This window comes from Artibeus jamaicensis, unplaced genomic scaffold, assembly GCF_021234435.1.
Source record: "Artibeus jamaicensis isolate MK-2021 breed Jamaican fruit bat unplaced genomic scaffold, CSHL_Jam_final contig_519, whole genome shotgun sequence".
In the NCBI taxonomy this organism is placed as follows: Eukaryota; Metazoa; Chordata; class Mammalia; order Chiroptera; family Phyllostomidae; genus Artibeus; species Artibeus jamaicensis.
Window position 1 is genome coordinate 47036991 of NW_026521871.1, and position 23327 is coordinate 47060317.

Genomic DNA, 23327 nt, shown 5'->3' on the forward strand with positions numbered 1-23327 from the left:
AATGTCGGATGCAGAGAACCCACCTGAGAAGCCAGAAGTCCTGCTGCATACCAGGTCCCCCGCCCAGGGCTCCAAGGCTGGGAAGAGAAGTCCTTATAACTTATGGTTATGAAAACCAACAGGATTGTGGCTGAGTGAGACAGAGGGCTGCAGAAATCCCAGGCATTCCTCTTAAAGGGCCCACACATGGACTTACCTGAACTTACTTGCTCTGAGCTCCAGCACTGGGCAGCAGCTCAAAAGGTACCAGGGATATCCAGGGGGGAACTGAATTGTCTAACATCAGGATGAGGGATGGATGGGGCAGCTTTTTCCAAGACCGAAGTACTGGCAGTGCCACTGCTCCTTTGCTGAGCCCTCCCCCCACAGAGCCAGCAGGTGGGTGTCATATCTGAGTGTCCATCAACCTGGCTAACACAGTTTGTCCCACACTAGTGATTGCCTGAGAACCCAACCACTCAACTATGGGCCAAACCAAGTCATCTGCAGTGGTTTTTCTGTACAAATGGCCTGTCTTGGCTCAGTCTTCAAACCGTTCTACAATCTCTCAAACAAGCAGCAGCTGGTCTTTGTATGCCCTGTACCTCTCACTAAATGGTCCCAGGCCCAGCATTAGTGGCAGCTGGAGCTAGTTCACTGCTTTGTGTCTCCTAGGCACCTCTAAGCCCAACACAAGTACCAGCCATCTGCAGATCACCTTGCAGCTCATGCAGGCTGGATAGGACACAGGTGGTGGTAGCTGACTTTGGCCTGCACCTCCTAGGAGGCCCCAGAGCCAGCACACCCAGTGGACAGCTTCAGGTTATACTGAAGCACCACCCTCAAAGGTCCACAAGCAACACAAGGGTCAGACTCAGCAGGCACCAGAGAACCACAAAAGTCCTGCTCTATGGGGTGGGCCCCTGCGTAACTGATTTTTCACAGTAGTGGAAGCCAGTCTTCATAGTTGATTGGCCTGGGGGTAAATCCCTCCCACGGATGTGCCAACAGCAATCAAAGCTCAACTGCAACAGGAGGGTGCACACAGCTCACACAGTGGGGAGTGCAGTGTGCATCTAGAGTGCCCAGCTTGGGTGATTAGGGAGGCTGTGCCACTGAGCCTTATGGGACCCCTACCACATAAGGCCACTCTACCAAGATCAAGAGATGTAGAAACGAACACAGAGAGGCTGCCAAAATGAGGAGGGGGAAAAAAAACATGTCCCAAATATAACAATAGAACAAAACTCCAGAAAAAGAACTAAATGGAGATAAGCAATCAACCAAATGCAGAGTTTAAAATGCTGGTTATAAAGATGCTCAATAAATTTAGGGGGAAAATAGGTGAACTAAATGAGAACTTTAACAAAGAGATAGAAAACATAAATATGAACCAGTCAGAAATTAAGAATAGTGAACTGAAATGAAGAGTACATTATAGAGAGTCAACAGCAAAATAGATAAACCAGAGGATCAAATCAAAGATTTGGAAGATAAGGAAGCAGAAAATATCTAATCAGAACAGCAAAAAGAAAAAAAAGTGATGATAGTATAAGTCTGTGTAACAACTTCAGACATACCAACATTTGCATCATGAGTTTACTAGAAGGAGGAGAAAGGGCAAGAATTGAAAACCTATGTGAAAAAATAATGGAAAACTTTCCTACTTTGGTGAAGGAAATAGGCATATAAGTCCAGGAAGTGCAAAGAGATGAAACAAGATGAACTCAAAGAGGCCTACACCAAGACACATCATAATTAAAATGCCAATGGTGAAAGACAGAGAATCTTAAAAGCAAGAATAAAGCAGTTAGTTACTTACAAGGGAGCTCCCATAAGACTGTCAACTGATTTCCAAACAGAAGCATTTCTGGCCAGAAGGGACTGGCAAGAAGTATTCAAAGTGAGGCAGAAAAAGGACCTACAACCAAGATTACTCTAAAATTGAATGACAGGTAAAGAGCCTCTTAAACAAGAAAAAGCTAAAGGAGTTTATCAGCACCAAACCAGTATTACAAGAAGTATTAAAGAGTCTTCTTTAAAAAGAAGAAGAAAAAAACATGAGAGGATCAAAACTATGAATAATAAAATTGCAATAAATATATACCTACCAACAATTACTTTAAATGCACATGGCTTAAATGTTTCAATCAAAAGACGTACGGAAGCTGAATTGACAACAAAATGTGACCCTGACATATGCTATCTACAAGAGACTAATTTTGGACTGAGAGACACATGCAGACTGGAAAGGGATGAAAGAAATATTTTGTTAAAATGGAAACAAGCAAACAAACAAAAAAAACCTGAGGTGGCAACACTTACACCAAATAAAGTAGACTTTAAAACAAAGGCTTTGTAACAAGAGACAAAGAAGGGCCCAGCAATTCCACTTCTGGGTATCTACCCCAAAAAACCCAAAACACTAGGTCAAAAAGATTTATAGATCTATATGTTCATTGGAGCATTGTTTACAATAGCCAATATATGGTAACAACCTAAGTGTGCACTAACAAATGAAATAATAAAGAAGAAGTGATGCATGTATACAATAGAATATGACTTGGCTATTTAAAAAAAATGAAATCTTGCCATCTACAACAACATGATGGACCTAGAGGGTATTGTACTGAGTGAAATAAGTCAGACAGAGGAAGACAAATGCCATAAGATTTCACTTATGTGTGGAGTCCAAAAAAACAAAAATGAACAAGCAAGAGAAGAAAGAGACTCATAGATACAGAGAACATTTTGACACTTGCCAGATGGGAGGGGGTTGGGGAGATGAGTAAAAAAGTTGAAGGGATTAAGAAGTATAAATTGGTTGTTACAAAATAGTCATAGGGATGTAAAATACCACATGAGGAATATAGTCAATAATACTGTAATAACTATGTATGGTGTCAGATGGGTGAAAGATTTATTAAAATGATCACTTAGTAAATTATATAAATTTCTAATCACTGCTCGTACACCTGAAACTAATATAATATGATATGTCTATTGTAATCAAGAAATAAATAATAAATAAAATGAGGTAATCAGACAAAAAAGAAGAAGTAGAGGGCATGGCTCTTTACCCTTAGAAATCACAACTTATTTCTGAAGAACAAACTAAGAGAAGAAAGCTGATAATGGTAGGTTATTTAGCATTTTTATATGTCTTATCCTATCTTTATGCAGAATAAGAATATATCATGTATGTGTTAAGCATTATAATAACTATGCCATGTAAATGCTAAATGCTTTCATAGTAAAGATGAAAAGTGTCCACCTTCAGTAGGCAGTGAAAACAGTGAGGGTGTAATTTGTAACATTTTCATAGGCCTGAGCCTGATGAACTCCCTAGGGAGCTATAAATCAAATCAGTAGTCCCAATGATAATGTTAATTTGTTTACTGAAAAGAGGATAGAAATGGTGCTCAATGCAATGGGAACATACAAAGTACATATGAATAGGATATATATTATATACAAATACATTATGGATGAGTGGTTTGGATAGTAATAATAGCATAAGTAAAGTTCCTAGCACAGGGTCTGGCATAATTGGCCCTCAGTAAGTAGCAGTTGCTGTTTTTTTCATTAAGCATCTAGGCCAGCTGGGATTTCTCCAAACAGGACTTATTAAGTGAAACAAGGTTGTAATCTATTCAAAAGGTCAATATGTTCTCTGAAAAGAGCATTTCCCAGGGCCACCTTTAACACAGTCTATTCTTAGCTCTGTAGGGAACCCCTGCATCACTCCAGGGTTCCACTCTGTTCTGCTCAGCCTGTCTCCTCTGACATGTCCTCCAGCCACTCCTGTGTTGGAGTGTCCCCAGGGGTCTGCTTTGGCTTGGGCTTTGTGTTTTATGTGCTTTTCCTGATTACCTTTTACACATTCCTTTTGTCCAACCATCATCTGTCTCTAAGCTGGTGCCTCCCTGAGATATTTCCTGCGTAACATCTTTTCCAAATGCCAGACCAGTTCTACAGATCTCTCAAAATCGGCATGACCACGCAAAACTCATGCTCCACTGGTGAGGAGCTCCTATAATTCAGAACTCAGGATCCCTTCTCTCTATGCCCATGGTTTGAAACCCATATTCTCTCATGCAGATTATTACAAAGGTACTCTTCCTTTTGAGTCTACTCTTAGCAATACCTCCAGATTTATCATCTCTCAAACAGAGACTTGGTGCAATTAAAACACTCTATGGATTCTCTTAAGCCCCAAATCTTTAGCAAGACAAATGAGGCCTGTCACTACCCTAAAGATCCTCCTTCACCTGAACTCACCAAGCTTTTCAGACTCTGCATACCTTGGAGCATGCTGTTCCCCCCACTTGAAATTCTTTAAAACCCAGGTTGGTTTTTATACAAACTGTGAAGAGCTCTCAGACTCCCCAAGCGTGGTGAATTATTCCTCCCACAAGCCTTCAAAACTTTCTTTCTTATAGCATCTAGAGCATTGCACTGTAATTTTCTGCTTTTACATCTTTTTTCTAAACTAAACGCTGAACCTCTATACATCAGGGCCCCATTCCTTATTCATTTCATTACACCAGTGTCTGGCTCTTAGTGGGCACTGGGGAAATGCTTGATGAATAGGGAAGAATTAACAAGAAATTCTTGAAGACTGACCACAGAGCCCTCGGGGAGTCACACAACACCTCTTCCTCCTGCCCTCAGCGCCAGGCACAGTTTGCCATTCTGGTTAGCAGACCCTCTCCAGTCGTTGAGCCTTGCCCACACCCTGCCTCTGCCTCTACGCAGATAGCAGCTCTCTTCCCGGTCTGGGTTGGGCACCCCTTCCCTGAGTTCCCATAGCAACCAATTTATTCATCATAATGTTCTGTATTGCTTGGAAATCTTCATGTTTTTGTTTCATTTTTCTCTCCCGCAGTGCCTTCCTCAACTAGACTAAGCTGCTGAGTAAGGACTCTTATTCACTTACTTCTACTACTTTATGCCACTGATACTCAAACTTCAGTGGGTATCAATGTTCACTGAAGAGCTTTGTAAAAATATGAAGGCCATGTCCTACTTTAACAAGCCTGGATTCTGTATGCATTATTAGCTCTCCAGGTGATAGGTGATTCTGATACCCTCCAAAGTTTGACAACCTCTGACCTATACCGTTCCAGTCTTTGTATATATAGTCTCACTAAGTATGTGGTGAATGAACGAATGAGTTAGTGAATGAATGAACACCTTCCTAAGTCAAACTCTCTAAAATTCTAAGTTGAACCTAAAACCAGCCATGCGTTCAATCAGTGGTTCTCAATGTGTGGTAACTGGATCGGCAGCAGCATTGCCTGGGAACTTGTTAGAAAGGCAAACATGCATTTTCCTCTCAGACCTCCAGAATCAGAAAATCTGAGGGTGAAGCCCAATGATCTGTGTTTTAACAAACACTCCAGGTGACTCTGATGCACACTAACATTTGAGAATCATTAAATCAAATAAAGGACTTAAGTCTATTTCCAAGAAACCAGCCCTGCCAACCCCTCCTCTTTCTTCTTCATATTCTCTTGTTCTTGCTCCCACTTGTTCTTACTCCTTCTCTGTGTGAACAGCTCTTGAATCACACATTCATGCTTGATCTGAGGTCTGGAGGTTCAAAAATGCCAACCATGTCCCTAACACCACGGACCACATTCCATCTCCTTCCTCGGGAGAGTGAGGAGGACCAGCAAGTCATTTCCCGCAAAGCCCCACGGAGCTGGCCCTTGGCCTGCTGCCATCCCTTCTTTGCAAGTCAAGACTTTTTCTAGATACTACTCAACAATCCAAAAGATAAACACAAACAGCACTGGCCAGAGTGGGGAGAACTCTGTGCACTCTGGCCTGTATCCTGACCACCCGTCTTTGGTGTGAGCCTGTATATCCTCATCCCTCTCTCGGCCCACACATCCGCCAGGCTCTGCTGAGGCAGATGCAAAGCCGGGCAGGGAGGCAAGAGCAGAAAGGAGGCTTCTCCAGGGACAGCTTGACCCGTCCACATGAGCCTCAGGTGGCCACTCCTGTAAAAGCTCTGCAGAACTGCTGAGGGGGAGACAGCCTCAGAAACACAGGAGCCAGTGACCCTTTTAGCCTCCACGTTTTGGGCTCCTGCTAAGAAGCAGCAAGACTGTTAGGGAGACAACTTGTCCAGTTTGCTTTCATGTCTAAAATAACTTTGTTTCTAGCACTGTCTGGACCCTACAGGCCGATTTTACGGTCAAAAAGCATAGTTTTCTGAATGTCAAGGAGGTGTCTATTTGTCATAGCCCACTTAGGCTTCCTGGCACTGGTTCCTTCAGTAAAGGTTTCCTGGAATTTTGCTCGGTGACAGCATTGTTCTAAGACCTGCAGGGAGACAAGGACAAATCAAATTGTGCTGAAATATCTGTCACTTCACTCCTTCCACTCCTTCCCCGGAGCCCCACTTGCCTTGATGGAGGAAAACAGAAACAATTGATTGGTACTTTAAAATGAATTCACTTCCTTCCTTCAAGGGCAAATGATAATGAAAACCGGTCTCTTGCCATTCTTGCAGTACTATGTCCTAGAGCTAACATATTCCCACATAGCAAAGCTCGGTCCCGCGGGTTGATTTTCTTCCCGGGCTAGAGAGGCATTTGCTTTACGTTGTTGGGAAATCACTGCCTGGCTGTTTCTAAATTGTTATGTTTCCTTTAATGGTCTTTCAAATGCTCTAGAATGCAAAAGGCTCTACGGCTTTGAGAAGGCCTGCCGAAACTAAATTCAGAAAACTCTGGGAGTTGGCTGGCTAGCTTATGAATAATCATCAGTTTCATAAGATTAAATTAATATAATGGCAACCTTTGTTCAGCAATAGTGAGATTCAAAGGAGCAAAATGCAAGTGACTTAGAGGCCCGGTGACATTTACTGTTTTTCTTATTCCTGATATATCATGAAAATAAGAATGGCTGAAAAAAATCTTAAAGTTAATTTTTTTTGTAATAAAGATTAGTCTCTGAAGAGTTCTGCTAAAGTGCTCTAGAGCTAATTAGGAGAGGTAAGAAGGGAAATGTGTTCTTCTCTGATAAGGAAAGATAAGTAAAATGTTTTAAAAATATGACTCTCCTTTGAGACTCCCTAAATTCCTCTTTTATGGAGCCAGGCAGATCGAAGTGGGAGCCTCTGACCCTTCAAAGGAGACAATGTGAAATCAGAGATGTGCTAGTAAATGTTTAACCACCAGCTGAGGCTGCACCTAATGTGTAGCATCTGCCAGTTTCCATGGTGTAAATACCCCTCCCGTGATCGGGTTTAAGCTACCAGTGGTGAGGACTCCAATGGCTCGCTCCAGCACACCCCTGGATGGACCACTGTGTTTATGAGCGCAAGCTCTGGAGACAACTCCTGGGGCTTGAACCCCAGATGGCCCTTGTCATCTGTGGGACATCAAGCAGAGTTACTAATTCTTGCTGGGCTTTGGGTACCTATCTGAAAAATAGGTCTACCTAGGATTATTGTGAAGAAAAAATTAGATGATATATATATAAAGAATCAAAAACCATTACCACGTAGAGTGCGATTACTATTGCTATTGTTGTTTTGTATCCTAAATAGAAGAATTACTATGACTTCTCTTACTCTAAAAAAAGGGCAAAAAAAACTGTACTTGAAAAGTAACTAAATAAATTTTTAAAAAATTTTTAAAAAGGGGGGCCAAAATAAGTATTACAAAAACAATTGATTTTTTTGTAGCAGTGGAGTTTTTAACTTGTAACCAAGTAATGCATCCCTCAGTAGTGCATCTCTGTGATTAATACTTAAAACTCGCCTATAGAGAAAGCTGTAGTTGTATCGAAAATTTTAATTCACAGGACATGAGCAGGAATTCTGATTTCTCTCTGTTGTCTCTTCCTGGGAAGAAGCCTAACTGTGACCTATTAGGCAGCTCATCCAACACGCATTGAATACCTACTATGGGCCAAGCCCTGAGCCTGCCACAGATATCTGAAAAACAGGACAGTGCCCATGAGGGAAAACACAGCCTCTCTGAAGTTAGCCAAATGGACAAGAAAGCAGTGATTGGATTCTTAAGACAGTGTCATGCAAATTCTACCTCAGTCGTTCTACTGACATGGAAATCTCTGTTCAGTTGACCCACTGACAGGACATTGCTCATTCCATGCTGTCCCCTCTTTTCTCCAAGACATCGGATCTCGTCGAGGTTCCTGAAGAAGCTGACGGGCTTGGAGACGGGTACGACCTACGGAAGCGCAGCAACAGCGGTAAGTGAGGGAATGGGGAGTCGGGCCCCAGCACAAATGTGAATCACATTAGTCCAAGTCAGCAGGCAGAAAAGTAGGTTTCCAGTCCTCCTGCTTCCTCTGCTAGCTAGCTCAGGAATTCAGCCTGGGCAAGTGCTCAACATTCTGGAGAGCAACTGGCCATCATTACTGGTGGATTTCAGTGATTTGAGTACAATGATCCCTGAGTTCTGCTGCCTGAGTTCTCATGAACTCCTGGACTTAACTATAATGGGGTTTAGGAGTCACTGCCAGGACTTTCTGATAATGTGTCATACCCCCCACTAACCTACATAAGACCAACAAAGCCACAGAGAAGCTACTCCACGCCACACCGGAAGGACCTCAGCCCAGAGGGGTGGCGGGCCACATGTGAGTAGCAGCCTCACATGTGGCTCCCTCCCAGCAGGGACAACTAAGTCTCCAGGATGTGCAATCTAGCCCAACATTCCTTATTAATATCATTTAACTTTCTAATAGCTTAAGCCCTAGTACAATAATTTCTAAAATAGTTATTAAATGATAACTACATACAATTGCTTGCTAACATTAAGAAAGAACCACCTCTTAAACCAGAGCTTAAGCAAACATAACCAGCCTCTTATGAATGCATCCTGCTGAGCCTCTATAACATGAACAACTACTTAATCTCCACGCGTTTATTCGGAAAACATTTATGAAGCATTTACTATCCCCAGCAAAGGGACCTACATCACTGACGCTGTCCTCAGGCCACTCGTAACCTAGCAAGGCTGCATGTCCTGACTTGTGTCATTTACTGGGCTGAGTGCATCCTCAAGGCAGAGGTTGCCCCTCCCGACTCTCATGCCTGTGTGGGAAGCGTGGGAACATACCCCTTGGGTAGGTTTTCCACTTGGCAGTCTGCCCTGCCTTTTCCAGACTGGAAGCAACATCTCGTAGCTGCTTTGTCAGCAACTATCTTACAAAGCATCACTTTCGCTTCCTCAGTCCCAGGAACCCATGTTCATCTCTTCTCTAGTTAAAGCTGTGCTGCTAGGAGTCCCACAAGGCAGCACGCACTTAGCTCCCCCCGTGACTCTCCTTGCTAAACAAGCACCAGCATTTGCACAGCCCGCCTTGCCAAGCCTGCACACATCTGCTAAACCATGCTTCGAGGGGAAGGATTCTTTGCATCACATGGGGAAACTGCACTTTGAGTCAATGCAAACACTCACTGAGCACTTAGCAGTGCCATCAGAGAGACAAACTAAAGAGTGCCGATGGTCAGGGGATGCTCACAACAAGCAGTAACATGGCAGGACTGTCCCAGCCCACATCTGTCCAGCATTGCAGGTCCAGCAGCTGAATTTTGTCAGCAACCTCGGGGTTCTTCAGCATCTGAGGAACAAACTCACAAGAGACTGGGATATAATCCAAACATGCCTGCGTTTTAATGCTTCTGGGTCTGGTTAGCTGCTCTGTTCCTGAGTCTGACTTCTGCTTGCACTCCTCACCAACATGAGGGCCTCCTCATCACCAACCATGCTGGACACCTTTGGTCCCTGGCCCCTCCTGGCTCTGGTGGCAGACTACTGGACTGCACCTGGTGAACACGTGGCTGTGAAGCAGTGACCTAGCCTCTCTCTACCTCTGTTGACTCATCTGTAAAATGAGGATAATCATATCACCAAATCTATAGGATGTCGTGATCTTTAAATGAGATAATGAATGTAAGTACCATGTATACACTGATCACTGAAACCCCATTTCCAGGACCAGGCTTCTTTGTTGCCTCTAGACACCTACAGCCTCCTGGATATGGCCATCTGAATGGGGAATAGGCATCTCTAAGCTAACACTGGATTCCTGATTACTTCACCCACCTATCCACCCATACTGGCTCTTCCCGGCTTGCCCTGCTCAGTAAATAGGAACTCCCTTCTATTAGTTGATCAGGCCAAAACTTGTGGCAGCAGCCTTGACTCTCCCTTCTTCTCACACCTCACATCTAATCTGTCAACAGATCTTAGCGGCTGCTCTTCAAAACCTTGCCCAGCCTGTGTCTTCCACTTGCCTCATTCATCCTGGTCCAGCTCTCCTGATGCCGTTGTTCACCTGTGCCCTTAGTGGTTACGGTCTTTATATTGGCCCTTGGGGTTTCTTTACTCAATGAGGGGTCTTCATAGGATTTATAATGTGAAGGAATCATCATCCCTATAGGAATCACCAATACGAAGCACAGTTGCTATTAAGTCATCGTAAGGTCATAAAGTGTCAGAGATGCCATTTAGAGCCTCACTACTCCAAGTGTAGCCCATCAGCTTCAGCCTGGGCACCACCTGAGAGCCTGTTAGAAATGCAGAATCTCAGGCTGTTCTAGAACAACTGCAGAATCAGAATTCATATATGAATCTGTGACAGGAATCCCGTTAAAGTTGGAGAAGCAGGATTAGAAGTCATGGAGCCAAACTCCTCCCCTCCAATACAAGTACACACACAGATATACACACACCACATACCATTAGAGAGGGAAACTAAGGCACTGAGTAATACACTCAAAGACTCAAAAGATTCACCATCTTTTTATGTTAAGGGGACATTTTTACACACTTACTCAAAGAAATCTGTGAAAAGAACCTAGCAAGCAATAAACCTTTAACAAGCTTTGCAGATATATTAGCCATTCCTTTGATTAGTAGTTGCTTTCTTTATAATGCACCCTTGGAAGCAAGAGAGATTAATAATGCAGCAGTTTGTTTCAAAACATTTTCTTTGATTAGATTCAATCCCTTGTCCATGCAGTTTAAGAAACAGCATAGGGCAAACACCCCGCTCAGGAGCCCTGGTTGCCTCTAGTCTTCTCAGCATTGTGGTGAGGATGGTGCTGGCTTTTCAGAAGCAGCACTTGGTTTCCAGGCTCAAACGGTTCTGCACTACATGTTTCCTTTATGTTCTGAGACAGGCACAGTGCACACGGTTATTACTTCTGCCTTCAAGTGGTATGTTGTCCTGGAGGAATAGTTCCAAAGCCACCTTAGAAGAGGGTGCAATTCGTGCTCATGTCTTTACTGTTAAGAGTGCAGTCTCTGCTTTCTCTTCCTTGAGGCTCTTGGGGAGGGTCTAAGTGTTTCTGGTTGTTGTTTTCAACACCATTTCTGGATGCATCAAAAATATACAAGGGGAGAGCCGCTGGTCTTCACCTTTGCTTCAACTGCCAGACACTCCACTGGAAGCAAGGTGGTAAGCAAAGGGAGAACAAAAATCTAGGCTGCCTATTTAGGCTCAAAATGCCAGATAATGATGTCAATAACTGCCTTTGATAATTGTATTTCAGTCTAAGTGTATGTGATCATAACTTTCCTGGAAGAAAAGTAGAGGGAAAAGAACATAAGCAAGACAGATTCCTAGAAATAGTCTTTTAAAGGGACTGGGTTAATCACATTCACTTGAGAATGTTACACAGCCCAGTAGAATCTGAGGCTGCAATAAAGCCAAGGAATTTTTGCCCAGGAAGGAAAGTGGCAAGCACATATTTGTAAAATTTATTCTTGCCTTTAGTATGCACTGGTTCTGTATCTCAAGTTTTGAGTTGTCACCAAAAGAAAAGGGAGCAAATATTTTAATGGCTCTCTTGGCAGATGCTCCTGGTTCTGGTCCCCCTCCAGTGGACAATTCCCAAATTACAGATTCAAATATTACATGTGTTTTTATAATACACAATTAGAATCTAGACCATTTGAAACCATATCGAGGGTCCCAGAGAGTATTACACCCAGTGAAACAAGTCAGACAGAGAAAGGCAAATACCATCTGATTTCACTTATATGTGGAATTCAAAACAAACAAAATGGAAACAAACTCATAGATACAGAGAACAAATTGATAGTTGCCAGGGTAAATGTATTGAGATGTACAAATCGGTAGTTATAAAAACAGCCACAGGATTATAAAGCACAGAAGAGGGGATATAGTTAATAATATTGTCATAACTATGTAGGGTGTCAGATGGGTGCTAGACTTACTGGGTGATCACTTCAAAAGTTATACAAATATCTAATCACTGTGTTTTATACCTGAAACTAACATAATATTGTATTTCAACTGTAATTGAAAAATAATTTAAAATTTTTTAAGTTACTTTAGGCAAATGTTAAGCAAATGAAAGATTATATGTGTGGGGAAAATGGACTTGAAGATTGGGGGGGAAGCATTACTAGAGAATAGCATCCTTACATGGCCACGTTTACTTCACTGGAAGATATAAATGGTAAACTTCCATCTGCCTAATATGTAGCCTTTAAATAACAGAAACTCAAAGAGGAATTGATAGAACTATTAGGAAAATTGACATGCCCCTTCGTAGTGAGGGATTTTAACATGGCTTTCAGTCATTGGCAAGTTGGATAGACAAAAAGATTCAATACAAACCTAGAGGAACTAAGGACCCATTAGACAATTCTAATTGACTTGAAAAGGACACTCCATCTAACAAATGGACAATTTGCATTCTTTTTAAGACCACTTGGAACAATTATAAAAATCGATTACCTGCTAGGCCACAAGCAAGCTTCATAAATTAATATCATATAGAACACATCTTTCTGGCTACCATAGAAATCAAGTCAAAGGATAAGTGGGAAAACCCATAATCTGAGAAATTAGAACACACTTTTAAAATGCTTGTGTTAAAAAAAAGAGTCCACAATGAAAATTGGAATAGATTTAAAACTAGGTAATAGGGAAAACCCTATACATCAAAACTTGTGGAATGCAGCTAAAGTTGTAACTATTTAGGCTTAAAACTATTTTATTAAAAAAGTAAGAAATGCTAAAAAGTAATGATCTAAGCATCATATTTAAGAAGTCAGAAAAAATAAATAGAATAAGGCCAGTTAAAGCAGTAGGAAGGTAAATAAAGATAAGAGCAGAAATGATTAAACTACCAAGACAGATCATAAACCCTAAGAGTGGTTCTTTAAAAATTAAATTTATAACATTTGGCAATTTTAAGAATAAAATAGAGATCCAAAATTAAAAGCAGTAATAAAAAGAATGAATATGCAGAAATTAATAAATCTTAAAACTCTTTTTAAATGGGCAGATACCAAGAAAAATATCAATGACCAAAGTGACTCAAGAAGTAACAGAAATAGAAAACTTGACTTGGCCTCTAATTGTGATAGAAATGGAATCAACACTTTCATTTTTTGTGCAATGAAAGTACAAGGTCCAGTCAACTATGTAAGTAAATGCTACCAAACATTTAAGGAACAGACAGTTCCAATATCACGTAAGCTCTTCCTGGACAACAAAAAGTAGCAAGAAGAAAGAACAGTAACATCATCTAACTTAGTTTATGAGGCTACTATAATACTGACCTCAAAACCAAAGACAGTATGAGAAAGGAAAATCACGGGCTAGTTTCCCCCTTGAACATGGAACAGAAATCTGAAACAAGATCTTAGTAAACTAAATCCAATAATATATTTGCAAAAGCCAATGCTTAATTACCAAATTGGACATTTCAGGGATGCAAATTTGGGTCAATGTCAGATAAGCCAATTATGTAACTAGCTGCACTATCGGGATACAGATAAAAAAGTCATAATAATCATCTCATTAGAAAACACACTGGTGGACATGGGCCTCACAGGACTACAAGGCAAAAAAGAAAGAATATAGAAAAGGAGCAGACGCAAGTCCTTTGGAGGTATGGTAAAAACTAAAGATTCATTGTGTGTCTATAGAAGAAAATACTGCTAAATGAAATAAATCATATGGAAAAAGATAAGAACCATATGATTTTACCCATATGTGGGATATAAAACACAAAGCAACAAATGAACAAACAAGCTCACAGACACAGACAACAGTACGGTGGTCACTAGAAGGGGGGGAGGATGAAGAAGTTTCAGGGGGTCAAATACATCCTGGTGGAAGGAGCCCAGGCTTTGGGTGGTGAACACACAATGCAATATACCGATGATATATTGTAGAATTGTACATTTGAAACTTAGATAATGTTTTTAACCAAGTCTACCTCAATAAATTTAATTTAAAAAAGAAAATATGCCTCAATAAGGGACATATTCTTTGAATGCTTGTCATGGATGAAATTAACAATCAAATTATTTTTTAATAAGATTCTGAAATCCCTGTCACCTGCTTTATTTCTGGAGAAGGAGAAAGGGAGAAAATATTCACTTGGACTTGAGGGGCAGCTGACCTGGAAGCAACAGTAGCCACAATTCTATGCCTCTGAGTTTCTTCTGATCCACAGGGCATGCTTAAACTTCCTTGACTAGAGATTCAACAGTCTCACCTTTCCCCAGAGCAAGACCATTGGGATAAAAAAACAAAGAACAACAAACTCAATAGCACCAAATGGGGTGTAACACAGATAATGAGGCCTGGTTTGTCCTTTCAAATGAAATTTTTACACTAAAATGTGTTTAGAAGTCATAGTTGTTTTCCCTCTTTATATTCAAAGAACATGGGGTTCAAGCCCTCCCCTTCCCCCAACAGGGGCATCCCCGTTACTAACCAGATAAACCAACCACCTGCCGGTACCACACGGGACTCTGATGACCAGTGGGGCTGGCCTGGCCCAGCCTGCCCACAGGGACAGGACACAGTGACTATGCTTCCAGGGAGAACGGGTACTGAGGACGTCACCAGTCTGAGTCAAACGCTGTGCTCTGGGTCCAAGATGACTTGTGCGCCCTGCTCACTGCACAGTTTCCCCCCACTGCGAACGGAAGAGTCTTGCAACACCAGTCTCATCGATGATGCCGCATTTCCCTGCTCACATGGATCGTAAAGAGAGTGACTATCATTCCCACAAGGGAAGGAAGGTGAAACTGAGGTGGTGACCTCCAGGAGGTAGCAGTCCTGGTCGGCGCTGGCATGAACATGTTTGTACTGAACAGGAGGCTGCAGCACCCAATGCACTTGCTCCTTAATCTAGGAACTGGTTTTGAACTTGAAGTCGAAGTTCCACATTGGTTACTGTTTGTGCCCAACAATCTGTTTTGAAATTCTTTAATGAGCTGGGCGTGCTCTCTGCAATGGTGGGGTGTGGGGAGTCTCCGGCAGCAAAGCGCTCGTCTCTGTGGTGCAGAGATCAGATGACGCATGCCCAGAGGCAGCGCAGCTTTTCCAGGGACTCTGGTCGCAGGCGCAAAGGCAGAGGAGTCCAGTGTGTAGTGCCTCTGCACAACCTGGTTCAAAAGGCAGCAGTGCAGGTGGCAGTCCAGGCACTCTTACAAATCAGGGAGAAGTTCACAGGGTCCTCAGGGCAGACTGTAGGAGGCCAGCCACAGCCAGATATCCATGGGTACTCTCCTCCTCCAGCCCCGTTCAGGTCTCTGTGCCTCCTGGTTTTCTTTTTTCTGGAGACAGTTCTCTCCCGTCTGGGCATCCATCTCATCATTGCTGTCAATGAAGTCACAGGGCTCCCACAGCCCCAGAAAGAGCTTCCATTGCAGGAACTGGAGAACCTTTCAAGCCACAAAGAGATTTTACTTCTTGCTTGGCAACAGCTTTCTTGACCCAGCCAGACCTCACAACAGCTGGGTCTGAGTTGAAATAGTCCGCCACGGTCACTCATCCAGAGCAGACATCGTGGGCTCAGAACTTGAGTCACTTCCCTCTCTTGAGCACTGCACAGTGTCAGGATGAGGCCAGTCTAGTGGGCCAGGACCCCGGACCACGTCTCGGGCCCCAGAGCCAGTTCCGGGGGCCACGGGCCAGTTCCAGGAGCTCCACGGCCATCGAGCCCCTCAAATTATTTTTAATAAAATAAATGTAAAGAACCAAATATAAAAGGTGTATGATATATGTATCTTGGTAAAACAGTTACCTTTCTTATTTCTTTTCCCTCAGACCAAAGTCAGACTTGATTCTGGAAGGAATGGGCTTTAAAAAGCATTTTGGCACTGTTTAGTTCTGCTTGCAACCGCATAGCTGAAAACACATTTGGGGGCACTTCAAATGACGTTTAGTGTAGTTCACAAAAATGATACCAGATGTCTAATGGATATTCAATATAAAGCTAAAATGAGGTGAAATTACCAAATTGTAAAGCCAGCCCAAACCACTCATTGCGTGTACACCTTATGCAGTTCCCCTTTTAGCGCCAATCAGCAGTTTTCTAGGAAGATTCTCTTTGAGGGTTTTTATTCAAATATTTAATATTCTTTTAGAAGTATCCAGTTTTCTGCTTACGGAATCAAGTATTTCCACCAGGATTTTAGGTACTCACATTATACCAGTGAAAAGTATTGCTGCTTCTACTGATTTTAAACTAAGTTGAGTGGTCAAATATTGGGGCAAATGAGGGCCATTGGATTGGAGCTTCGTTTTCCAGTCACCTAAAAACCCAAGCTTCTCCAGTGACTGCATATTGGTCTCCTAGGGGTAATGGGATTGCGTCCCTAGGCCCTGGAACTGCAAACTGGAGAACAGCTGTTTACCATGCACTGGCTCATTTACAGAGGCTGTTCTGAAGCACGTTTTCTACCCACAGTCATTGAGTTATGGACAGTGGAAGTTGTCAATGCCCTCACTGAAATTGGTGATAGAGCTTCTTGTGGTAGATAGACCTTTCTCTACCTCTACTGATATTTCCTCGATAATCAAAAGGATAACCAAAAGGAATAATAAGGCAGCAATGTGTGATTTTTAAATGTCAAGTCATCTAAGTGGTAGGTTGATTTAGACACCATAACTGTATTGTATAAGCTTGGAAACATCTGCCACCTTTGTGTTTAAAGAGAAGGCACGCAGTGGGAATAAGGCCATGACTTTGGTCACCAGGGTGCACTTGGCTGATAGAACTGGCCAAGGCAGAGCCTTCATACCTGTCAGGGAGCTCCCACAGCTGTGTTGTGGACAGGAAGCTTCCTGCCCAATCTGAGGAGCCTTGTTTTTTATCAGAGGCCACAAAGTGGCTGCTGAAATGCAAAAGCGAGAAAAATGTACAACCAAAGAACAAACTAACTGAGAAACCATGATTTTATTTTTTAATCCAAATAATCACTTCCATGCATTGACAATAAGAGATCAAGGAACTATTATGAAATTTAAAGCTAAAGCTTTAATCTGCAAAATAGAATACAGACATCATTAAGAAACTAGAATCAAGATACTGATATAGGTGAATCCGGTATTTAGAAAAGTAAACTTAAATATCATTAAATAGGGCCATACATCACCCTCCACCCCATAACAATGATTTGATACATTTTACAAAGATGAATGGCACGCTTTCTATTCATGAGAATAGCACTGTCAAATGAGGCCAAGTTGTAACCACACAACTGCCAGGCAATCGAGAGGACGCATGTACAGGGTGTGAGCACGCAGAGAAGGCTGTTCTGAATGTTGCATGGGGAGTCAGGGAAGCGCCACGTGGACAATGGCATGAGAGCAGGGTCACTAAGAGCAAGGAAATGGCAGCGGATCAGAGTGAAGTGCAATCTGTGGTACAGGGAATAATAAGCCACGCCTTTCGAGCATGTTTCCCAAACATGGTGACTGGATTCATAACACTCCTGCTTTCTCTGTCCCCTGCAGTGTTTACGTATCCAGAAAATGGCACTGACGATGTCCAAGACCAAGCAAAGAACATAAACCACCAGGTATTTATGGATGCCACAGAAGGCAGTTTTCACTTCTACATGTATGTTACATGCAAGTAGATATATTCTCCATAGTGTGTAAATTATATAGTGGCATAATATATTGACTATATTTTATAGTATGTAAATATATATTCTTATTTTTATATTCATTTATATATAATTAGAATAGAGTCCCTAGGACAGAATAAACTGATAGAATCAAGAGAATAAAATAAAACATACTTTAGCTTTGGATAGCAGAATAAATCAAATAAGAAGGGTATATTTGTGTATTCTTTTAGTTTTATGTACAGCACATATTTATTGGATTATATATTTAAATATAGTATATAATTATATATTATTACATATTATGTATACCTGTATGTAGTATTATACAATTGTTATATATTATATAATTTTTAATTTATTATATGTAATTTAAAGCATAACATTATATAGAGCATTTCCATTTACTTGGTTAATAATAGTAACTAATATTTATATAACACTTATAGTTCTCTTTATAGTCTACAAATTGAAGATAACAATAAAATCTTCCCCACAGGGCTGCTGGGAGGTCATGCTAACAAATGAAACATGCTGCCTGCCACACAAATAGCAGATTTTATTATCATTATTGCAGGGTTTCATAGCTGGTAGATGGTGATTCCATGACATAAACTAAATATGTCTGATGTCAAAATCTGTGCTTTTTGCAACTCATAAAAAGTCCATTTTAGCCCTGGCTGGTGTGGCTCAGTGGATTGAGCACCGGGCTGTGAAGGAAAGGGTTGCCAGTTCAATTCCCAGTCAGGGCACATGCCTGGGTTGTGGGCCAGGTCCCCAGTAGGGGGCGCATGAGAGGCAACCACACATTAATGTTTCTCTCCCTCTCTTTTTCCCTCCCTCCTCTTCTCTCTAAAAATAAATAAAATATTTTTAAAAGTCAATTTTATGGATCACTTCATAAATTATATAAATGTCTAACTATTATGCTGCACACCTGAAACTAATATAATATTGAATGTCAGCTGTAATTGAAAAATAAAAAAAAATTTCAAAACTCAATTTGAGGAACCGTTTATTTTTAGTCACATGTCCCTCTTTCTATAGGGAGCATATTCTCATTCCTGGGGCCAAGCCTGTATCGCCTTTCATGAGTGACTAAATATAAAATATTATTTGAAGAAAATTGTAGTATTTCTGACAAAGACCTCCACATAACTGTTTTCGAATGGTTTGTAGTAAAATCAACCTCATCTAAGAAATTAAAAGTAAAGCAAAACAAACCAATAGTTGAAACAAAAAATAAAAACTAAAATAAGCCCATGGTCTTTAATAATGGTTAGACAGTTTATTCCTTAAGCTCCATATACTTAATTACATTTCATTAACTTCACCAATTTCTTCTTCTCTCAATTTCTTACTTCTTCTCTAATTCTTCTTATACTTTCCCTTTCAGGAACCTCTTCCCAAAGACCCATTACAGATGAACACCTATGTTGCCTTGTACAAGTTTGTACCACAGGAGAGTGAAGATTTGGAAATGAGGTAAAAACATCTTTTAAAGAGAAAAAAAAAAAAGCAAGAGTGAAAGAAAGAAAAAAGTAATTCTATGCAAAAAAAATCATTGAATTTGTGCCACCTCTGGGAACTTTAGAGCAATTCTCAAATTTTACTGCATGCAACGAGCTGAGGGACTGGTTCCCACACGACGGCTGGGCCACTCCCTGCACTTTCTGATTCCGTGGGTCCGGGGTTGGGCTTGAGAAGTGGTGTTTCTAACTGGTCCGCAGGCAGTGCCGATGCTGCTGATGGAGGACCACACTTTCAGAGGCACCATTTTAGCACAGCTGGCGACAGATATGCTAATGTCCGTTTTCATGAACATTGACCATCAGATGCCCTTGGCATCCTGTGGGGGCTAGTAGGGAATCACAAAAATAAATATATTTCGTCCCCAAATGAACATTGATTGAAGAAGTAAGCTAAAACAACTTGTTTCTCCTGCTGGCGTCCGGCATCTTCCCCTGGCTCACACCCTGCGACAGGCTTTTGTTTCAGGATCTGTCCCACTTATGGTCACAGATCCACAGGGATGGTGTAAGGTGAGGTTTGGGGACCCTCAGGAGAGCTGAAGCTTTCTCCTGACCACAGTTTTGGGGCCTGGTGTTTCAGGGGTAACTAAGCTAGAGTCAGCCCTGCGTTCACATCCTCCTTATTGTGTGGCCTTAAGCAACTTATAAACCTCTCATTGCTCTGGCTTCCTCTGGTATAAAAGAATAAGAATGACCTCTTCCCAGAAGGTATTTTTGAGGATGAAATACGTAATGTTTGTGAAGCATAGAGCCCAGTGCCTGGCCATCGTAAACACTCGGTAACTGATAGTTACTACAATTTTTATAATAAGGTGTGTTCACTGGCCTGTCTCTAAGAAAAGGCTTTACTCCCCCTCCTCCATTCCTGGCCCTAAAATGTAAGTCATCTGGGGAGAAGGCGTTGGTGTTTTCCAGGCCTGGAGCAGGATAGTAAGGGCTGCTTCTCTAGTCAAATGGGCCCTTGGAGATTGGTTCTTTCCAAGTCTGAAGAGAATGGAGGAAGAAATTAACACTGAAAACTAGCAGAATGTCAGAGCATCAGTGAAACGGTCCCCATTTTGGGATGGACTCCTTCTGTATGAATGTCAAGTTAGAGCCACCAGTCACCCTCTTCTGATGGCTCCCAGAGGGGTCTGTCTCCCCACCCTAGGGCTGTGCAGGCTTCTCCACATCCTCAGACTTGTGCCATTTCCCAGAATCCCTCTGGCACTTGACTGAATATGGCTTCCCACCTCAGTGACATCTGCCTCTTCTTCTTTTCCACTTTCCCCAAAGCCCCTTAAAAGGGGAGAGCTGCCCCAAAGACTCTAGTTACGCCCTGCTGGCTGGCTCCACGTGCCATTGGGTCAACTTCTGCCAGCCCCCAGAGTGCGGCATTCAGTGCAACTCCACAGCAGATGTGTGTACTCTGCTGCGTCTGGTAACTCCTCCTGGCTCACACCCGAGGTCAGCTTCGTTTCGGTCCTCCTGTGGTCTGCTTCCAAGCGATTCTCGGGCCTTTGCAGAGCAGAGTGCAGGGCCTGGATCCCGGCTCCTTCTGTTTCTGCAGACCTGTAGGCTCTGCTACATTGGAGTTTTCTCCATCACTGAGTAAGAGGGGCCATGCTAAAGTCAGTCCCTGGCTAGAGTTGTAAACACTGCACGAACAGTCTGGCATTGGTGCAGGAGAAGGACATGGCATTTGTCCAGTGGAGCCTCACTCTGTCAGAGGCAGACCAAGCCCTGAAGGTTAGAGCCTGCCTAGGATCCATCACTAAGGTGGTCCCTGCCCTTCAGCCGACAGTCCACACTGACCTTTTTGCTATTGAAGACAAGGATGACATGTGCTTACTTTTCAATAAGTAGAGTGTATTTTGTTCTTCTTGAGATTGTCATTGGGGTATCTAAAATTTTAAATTTACCAACTTCCTATTGTGTGGGTTCTACCATCTTATATTAGAAAATTATCTGGAATAATCAGATAAAAAATTCCTGATAACTATAGAATGTTACTGAGGAATGATGTCTAGCTGCCCCGTGGTGGTCATAACGTTTGGTGCTTATCATAGGCAGCCACAGGCCATTAAAACTCAAATGGTCTGCTCACAAATCCAGCATTTACAGTCTGCTTCCAGGCATACAGTTCATTCCCTGGAGTGAAATGTCTGCATTACACAGGCTGCAAGATTGGAGTGATACATCATACTTACTTTTTTTCCCATTTGCCAAGAGATTCTAGGTTCGCATTTTAAAAGCCAGCTGCTTGATTTAGAATGTGTAAGGCAATGCTTGGGAAGTTGGTATAATTCCGTGAATGAACTGGGGCTTGGTGAATTATCGTTTTCTCCTTAAACCATAAAGTAGAGTGGGAAATCCCTTTGAACAAAAGACCACTCTTACCCACCTGTGTTCTGATGGAGGGGAGCATGCTGGGTAATGTCCTCAGGCAAGAGAACAAAAGAGCAGAGAGTCTGGGGAATGTTAGGAGTGTGAGCTGGGAGGCAAAGAAGGCCCAACTGACAAAACCAACGGTCATAGATCAGAGCAGAGGAATCTCCACTTCAGCGGACATTTATTATATATCTGCACAAGAATAAGGAAATCTTTTTCTGCCAACATCCAACAAACAGTCCAGATCTCCCTACTGACTTCCAGTGGCTCATCTAAGCCCGCCTGTCCTAGGAATGGACAGCACAGAGAAGCTCCACCCTCCCTCCCACACACCTGCTCCCTGGGGTGAATGGTGTCACCATCTGCCCTGACTTCGAGCCAGCCACCAGAGACGTCCCTTTACCCTGTGTCCAAAATGTATCTAATTCAAATTCTACTGGTTCTTTTTGCCTCGAGTCTACTTACTATCTCCATTCCCACCTTCACCTCTCTCCTGGATTGGTGTAGCAGGTCCTACCTGGTCCCTGAGTTCCTAGGCTTACCTCCCACTCCTACCTTCCCATCCATTTTGGGAAGAGAGTACCCAAAGGGGACAGTGTTGTGTTTTGGATGGAGGTTGTCTAAATTTGGAGTAGGAGAAAATGGGTTCGAATCCCAGCTACTCTTACAATAGATCACATTACCTAACTTTCTTTTTTTTAAGATTTTATTTATTTATCTTTAGAGGGAAGGGAAGGAGAGAGGGAGAGAAATATCAATGTATGGTTGCCTCTTGTGCATCCCTGCTTGGAACTGGCCTGCAACCCAGGCATGTGCCCTGACTGGGAATCGAACTGCGATCCCTTAGTTTGCAGGCCCGTGCTCAATCCACTGAGCCACACCAGCCAGTGCTTACCTAACTTTCTGAACCTTTGTTTTCTCATCTTGAAAATGGGGACACAAAGCTGCCCTTACAGGATAGCTGTGATTGAATAAGATGACAATACCTTGTACAGAGTGGTAACTTAATAGTATTCACTCTAATTAGTTCTATTTCTACTCTAAAAGTAGATGCTTTTTTTTTCAGACTTAAGACATGAGAGAAAGAGAATGAGTATCTCACCATGGATTTCCTGAATGTTTAAGAATGAAATGTGTGGGTATTTACCTGACAGGGGTTAAGTCCCTGTGACATCACTCACTAGCTGTGTAACTGCAGGTGCCTGCCTCAGGTCTGCTCACGACACATGTATCTTTACTTAAAACTACCCAGTGTCCTCCTATTTCCCTTGTGTAAAAACCAGAATATTTACAAGGATGTCTAGAGTCTCATCCCTGGTCACATCTCTGCTTTGTGTTCCCCTCACCTCTCTGCTCCATCCACAATGGCCTTTTCCCTTCCCTAGAAGGTCCATACAACCACCTGCCAAAGGATTTGTCTTCCTGTAGTCTGTCCCTCCCCTCTCCCCGCTCCTATCCACCCGCCACCACCATCACACCACACACGTGTGCATCTGCACACACATACACACTATTCCAGTTGACAATCATGCACCCACTGGAT

General features: G+C 42.4%; 1 protein-coding gene and 1 pseudogene across 1 annotated transcript in view; one reads left to right on the plus strand and one right to left on the minus strand.

Moving 5' to 3' along the window:
• STAC (SH3 and cysteine rich domain) overlaps positions 1-23327 on the plus strand; it is a 118202-nt gene that overhangs the window by 71327 nt on the left and 23548 nt on the right. Inside the window, exons 6-8 of the mRNA XM_037148378.2 lie at positions 8133-8211; positions 17767-17831; positions 19279-19367. Coding sequence (XP_037004273.2) covers positions 8133-8211; positions 17767-17831; positions 19279-19367 — 233 coding nt within the window. The remainder of the gene's footprint in view (positions 1-8132; positions 8212-17766; positions 17832-19278; positions 19368-23327) is intronic.
• On the minus strand, positions 14918-16593 carry LOC119051445 (transmembrane protein 183A-like; annotated as a pseudogene).